This window comes from Alligator sinensis, unplaced genomic scaffold (genome assembly GCF_000455745.1).
Source record: "Alligator sinensis unplaced genomic scaffold, ASM45574v1 scaffold134_1, whole genome shotgun sequence".
Taxonomy (NCBI): Eukaryota; Metazoa; Chordata; order Crocodylia; family Alligatoridae; genus Alligator; species Alligator sinensis.
The window spans coordinates 36074-42142 of NW_005841920.1; the positions used below are offsets into that span (position 1 = coordinate 36074).

At 40.1% G+C, this 6069-nt stretch overlaps 2 protein-coding genes across 3 annotated transcripts in view; one reads left to right on the forward strand and one right to left on the reverse strand.

Annotated features, from left to right (window-relative positions):
* ATP10D (ATPase phospholipid transporting 10D (putative)) overlaps nt 1-6069 on the forward strand; it is a 67764-nt gene that overhangs the window by 19822 nt on the left and 41873 nt on the right. For both annotated transcript variants that reach the window (XM_006019026.3, XM_025198370.1), the window contains exons 5-8: nt 1651-1757; nt 2658-2789; nt 4264-4391; nt 4575-4827. In XM_006019026.3, coding sequence (XP_006019088.1) covers nt 1651-1757; nt 2658-2789; nt 4264-4391; nt 4575-4827 — 620 coding nt within the window. The remainder of the gene's footprint in view (nt 1-1650; nt 1758-2657; nt 2790-4263; nt 4392-4574; nt 4828-6069) is intronic.
* The window catches only part of CORIN (corin, serine peptidase), a 352509-nt gene that overhangs the window by 10973 nt on the left and 335467 nt on the right, over nt 1-6069 (reverse strand). The gene's annotated exons all lie outside the window — the stretch shown is intronic.

Sequence of the window (6069 nt, forward strand, 5' to 3'; positions counted from 1 at the left end):
ATATTTGTTCAGAATCATTATCTGATTGGGGAAGCTTCATTGTGTAATACTGAAAAGCCCAGAACTGAGAACGAAGAAATCTGATTTGTTCCTGATTCTGCCACAGGCCTTCTGTGTGACCCTGGGCAAGTTAATCACTTTTGTAAAGGGCACAGGGATCTTTTTGTAAAAAGTACCATATAAGATACAAAAAAAGAATGCAACCTATCTGCATTTTAATATTAGAACACTGCATTCCTACAGTGGCCCTCCTTATCAGCCTTTTTCACAGCATGGACAGTTAAATTTATAAACAGAAGATAAGAAGTTCTAAAAGATCAATCTAAAAATGCACATAGATTGCCTCTAGGCCTGTCTCTGTTATAGTTAAACTGTCAGAGGAGCATGCTTATGACACACTTAAGATTTTACTTTCTAGTATTGACAAGTCTTAATGGTGCATTAGTCATATCCTTTTTGTGTATGCCAGCCTTGGAAAGAGGGGGGCTGTAGAATGTTTTGGGGACATAGATAACGTATTGTTCAGTAATATCTACATACAAGGTGAAATCATGTTTTAAGAGCCTCATAAGGTGACATGATATAAGCAGGTTGCCTAGCCTGTTGACTTCTGCAGGTGGGTTTTGCTCCCAGAGGAGCTCCTCAACCAGTCCTCTCAAATAAAACACAGTCTTTAAAGTACCAAACAAGCAACAAATAAATAAAACAGAACCCTTCTTCCCTGTCCCAGACACTAGGAGAGGAACTCTGGCTATGGCCCTAGTACAACAGCCTGGCCCCTGTATGCAACAAGCTGTTTAGCCAGCTTCCTTTCTTCTTGTGGATTGTTCCCTCACAGTTTGCCTCCTCTCAGCTCTCTCCTCTGTGCTTTTAAGCTCTCAGTGGGATTCTCATCATCAGAAGGTCCCACAGCTGAAAGCCCTTACCAGGGTTGGCTGTCCCTTCTTATATACAGTTATAGTCTCAGAGCAGTTTTTATTATGGCATAGATTGACCTGAATTCCTTCATTGGTGAGATAAAATGAGCCAGGTTGAAGTATCTGATGTCATTTTGAACATTTACCCTATTTGGTTTCAATATTTCAGTAATATTAAATATATTCTTGAAATAATATATTTCAACATGAAATTTCAGCATTTGTGAAGAATGCCTAAAAGGGCAGCTTTCCAGAAGTGATCAGCATGTCAAGTGCTAAGTTGTTCTGAACATCTGGTCAGAATGGGTGCCTGCAGACATCCCCAGAGGCTGCTCCGATGTACTGTAATTACAGCATGCCAGAGCAGACTCAATTAATTGTGCTGCTGCAGTGTGCTAATTAGCACACTCTAGCCATCCTCTGAATTTCATGTATCAGCGTCCCTGTGCTTCAAAATGGTGGTGTGGGCGCTTTAACAAAAACTCATTGAATAAGCTTTAGCTAAATCACCCCCACCACCATTTTGAAGCATGAGAACACTGATACAGAAGATGCTCTTGGAGCCGCTCTAATTAAAGCGTCATTCCCCCACCCTCCAGAACGTGTAAAAACACCCAATCAGATCTGCTGGTTCTGAATACTTTGGAAGATCTGGCCCAGAAATCTTTTAATGTGCTTTGGGGGAGTCCAAGATATATGTGAAGTAAAACTAAATAATTCACTTCTTTTGCAGTGAACATTCAAACAAGGAGAGAGTGGGCCTCAGTAAAGAAAACTTGCTAATGCGAGGATGCACAATCAGAAACACAGAAGCTGTTGTGGGCATTGTGGTGTATGCAGGTTAGTGAACCTGGTGGGTTACACAGATTTTCATGGAAACATAATTTCTTCAAGATGTCCTCTTATAGTGTTGCTTACCTACCATAAGAAGTAGTATGGTAACTTAGCAGATAAGTAAAAGACTTGCCTTCAACTGTTAACCAGTCTTGGAATGAACCCCTATGCAGAAGTCACTGCAGATCACATAGAAAACCCCATCTGGCCAGGCTAATTGAAAAAGAAGAGTGGGAAATTGACTCTTAAATGTTTCAATTGTTATTTTGAACCAGTACAAGTCAGTTTTAGCTAGAAGAACTTCTAATGGGTGGCTGTTCAGCAGGTTATCTGAAATAAGAGTTTTCTCTCTCATAGTTTACACCTGCTGTGCCATCTCAGCTGGGAGTGGTAGTCAGTCCAGATGCATGTGGAGAGTTCTCCCATGTCTCTTATCTCCCCCACATAGCAGTTAGCATGAACTGTTTGTAGACTCAGAAGAAAGCCTGAGTGGAATGGGCCTGGAGACTGATTGCTCTTAGAAAAGGTCTTCCAAGGTCTTCACTGTTGCTGCCTTTTCTGTGTCTATTCTGTGACAGAGGACAAACATATCCAGAGCTCCCAATCTAGTACCTTTACCGTATACTAATGTTTATGTAGAGAAAAATAATTCAGCTCCAGAGTGCAGCTTTCAAGAGCTAGGAGGGAAATTACTAATTTAAGACACACATGGCCACACAAAGACTTATATTTTTGTTTTGTTTTGAGAGCAGAATTAATAAAATGCATTGTACTAGCAGTTAATTACCTTGGCCAAGAATGCAATCTGTGTTCAAATGCTAATTAATTGATAAATACTAAACATTCACCTTTCTCTTTCTTCAAAATATTTGAATTTTGGTTTATCTATCTGCCTGCATATTACAGGTCATGAAACCAAAGCAATGCTAAACAACAGTGGCCCTCGTTACAAACGCAGTAAATTGGAAAGGAGGCTGAATACTGATATCCTTTGGTGTGTTCTTCTTCTAATTTTGATGTGTTTAATTGGTGCTTTGGGTAAGTAAAGTATACTTTACAAACTAGTACTTCTTTTTTTTCCTGCCAGTTTACAGGACTTTATACTTAATGTTGTCAGTCTGCTGGGGTATTGGTATAAGTTATACCCTCAGTAATCTAGAAAGCCAGTTCTTTACCAACCAATAATTGGTTTAAAAATGGATGTAAGACATAGGACAGGAAAGAACTTCATATGTCATCTAGTTCAGTCCGCTTCTATTGTAGACATTTATATCATATATCTGGCTTCATAAATTTATCAAGCTCCATCTTAAAACTAATTTTTCTTTCACTCATCCTATCAGAAGGCTGTTCCAAAGAAGTGACCTGGAAAACATTAAGTGAATTACTTTCAATAACAGTAAACCCATGCCCTGAAAGTTGAAGACTGAGGCTTATCTACACTATAAAATCTGTATTCCGAAAAAGCATTTTCAACTTTAAAACTGCTGTACTGACTATACGGCTGAGACACTGTTATTCAGATAAATTCTGCAGGCAGGAAAAGTGGTGTTCTTACCAGATACCTCAGAAACTGCCTTCTCTCCCTTATAACATCAAACCAGTTGAGACATATACTGTATTTAAGTTCATAATCTCTAGTTTAATAGGGAGAGGAGAGGAGGGGTACTATTCTCTGTGAAAAGCCTTCAAATCTGGAACATGCTTCTCCAGTCAGTCTTCTTTTGATCTAACTGGTAGTGTTCCAGAGCTCATATATTCTTAGCTTTTTCAGGGAAAATGAAATGACAAAGAAGGAAAAGCCCCATGTATATGGTTGTGGAGGGTTTCACATTTGGGTGTTGGTTAAAATCTGAGCTTGCACCTTGAGTCTGAACAGGACGTTTGTTATAATAAATCAAAATAAGTAGGTTAGTTAAAATGGCACCTGAAAACTTCAGATTAGATTGAACAGACCTGAGTCTTTTATATCAGTAGCCCACTTGGATTAGTTGTAACCATTTTTAAGGTTGGATTTTTAAACATTTCCTGATATAGCCAATTTTGTAATTTAGATACAAACTGCTTTGTATGCACACTATGTTTTACAAGCTGTTAAGTAGACTTGGTGGCCTGTCAACCCACTGTTTCCTAAACTAAGGGAATCATCCAAGCAAGCTAACCCAGGGTTGAGCCTTATTTGTTGTACCCAATATTGTACATCAGATTGTGGAATGGTATATTGTTGATGGATGAATTAAATAGAATTTTGATTGTTGATGGGTTAATTAAGTTTTCAAAGTGTTACGTGTGTGCTGTTGATACAGCCCAAGAAAGACTGATTCATAGTTTAGAAGAAGACAATTTGGAGAAAAAGTTTTTTTCTTGGGAAAATATAAAAAGATAACATCTGGTAGCTTTAAAGGGCAGTACATAGTGATACCTGTTCTTCCTTTAAGCAGTTTCTGTGATACTCAGCTATGGTCCAGCGGACATACAGCTCACTCATTTTCAATTTGTTACCATTTTTAAGGTCATGGACTTTGGTTAAGTAGCTATTCAGAGATGCCTTTTTTTAACATTCCTGAGCCAGATGGAAAATCAACTCCACCAGCACTGGCAGGATTCTATATGTTTTGGACAATGATCATCTTATTACAGGTAACTTAAGCCTACCTTAAAGAACCTGGGACAAATTATCTTCTCATTTATACCAGTGGAATAACTCCTTCGACTTAATTTGAGTTACTCCAGATAAGCACTGGTGATTTGCACTAGTAATTTGACTTTAAATCATTAGCTGATTAACTAGTTGAATTTAATCCTCTCATTTTATTTTGACAGGTTTTGATCCCTATTTCTCTATATGTTTCCATTGAAATTGTCAAATTGGGGCAAATCTATTTAATTCAGAACGATATTGATTTTTACCATGAGAAAATGGATTCCACTATTCAGTGTCGAGCACTGAATATTGCTGAAGACCTTGGGCAAATCCAGTACATTTTCTCTGACAAGACTGGAACCCTCACTGAAAACAAAATGGTTTTCCGAAGATGCAGCATTGCAGGACATGAATACTGCCATGAGGAAAACAGTAAGGACTAAAACAATGTATCAGGAGCCAATTATTGCTATATCCTTGCAGAAAACAAAAGTTTAAACTGGGTGGGGTATATTTTTGTCCACTAGGCAGCACACATGTACAGTAGTTTGAGTTGAAGGGCATGTCGCCCAGCCCTATCAGCAGCTATACCTTTGCCTAGTATTTACATCCTTATATATAGATATATTATCTCTGATGAGTCTTGTGATCTGTTTACAGGATCCATTATGCTGATAGTCATGTACAGTGCAAAAATATTTAGTGTGCAGTATAACAGTGTTTTTCTCTCTGACCAAATGAAACCGCATTAGTGCATTCTAGGAAGGTAAGGGGGCAAAAAAGCCTCCTTGGCTGAACAGGGAACTCCAGGAAAGTCTGGGGGCAAGAGGTATAGGCAATGGAAGCAGGGAGCAGCCACCAAGGAGGAATATATCTCCCTGGCACGCTATTGCAGGGAATCAGTTAAACAGACCAAGGTGGGGCTTGAGCTCAGGCTGGCTTCAACAATCAAGGACAATAAAAAGTCCTTCTTCAGGTATATAGCGGGCAAAAGGAAAGCTCAGAGCAACATAGGGCCCCTGCAGGACAAATCAGGAGAGTTGGTGGTTGACACGGGGGAAAAAAGCAGAGCTCTTCAATGAGTTCTTTGCTTCAGTATTTCTGTGTACCGACCAAGCCAATTCCCCCACCTCGATCATTGACGGATGTCCACATGGCATCAGTTCGCCTACAGTTAGTTCTGAAATAGTTAAGAAGCTCCTGGAAGAGCTAGATGGGTACAAGTCAGCAGGGCCGAATGACCTCCATCCACAGCTGCTGAAAGAATTGGCCAGTGTCATAGCTGAGCCGCTGGCACAGCTGTTCGAGCACTCATGGTGCTCCGGCCAGGTCCCTGAGGACTGGAGAAGGGCCAGTGTGGTGCCCATTTTCAAGAAAGGGAGAAGGGATGAGTCGGGTAACTAGTCCAGTCAGTCTTACCTCTATTCCTGGGAAAATGCTAGAGAAAATAATCAAAAAACACATTTGTGCAGGCCCAGCAGGGGAAACGATGCTGAGAGGAACCCAGCACAGATTTGTCATGGGTAGATCCTGTCTGACAAACCTTGTAGCCTTCTATGACCAGGTCACACACTGCCTGGACACAGGAGCTGAGGCTGATGTCATCTTCCTGGACTTTAGGAAGGTCTTCGACACAGTTTCGCACCCTATCCTCATTGGGAAGCTAGCAGACTG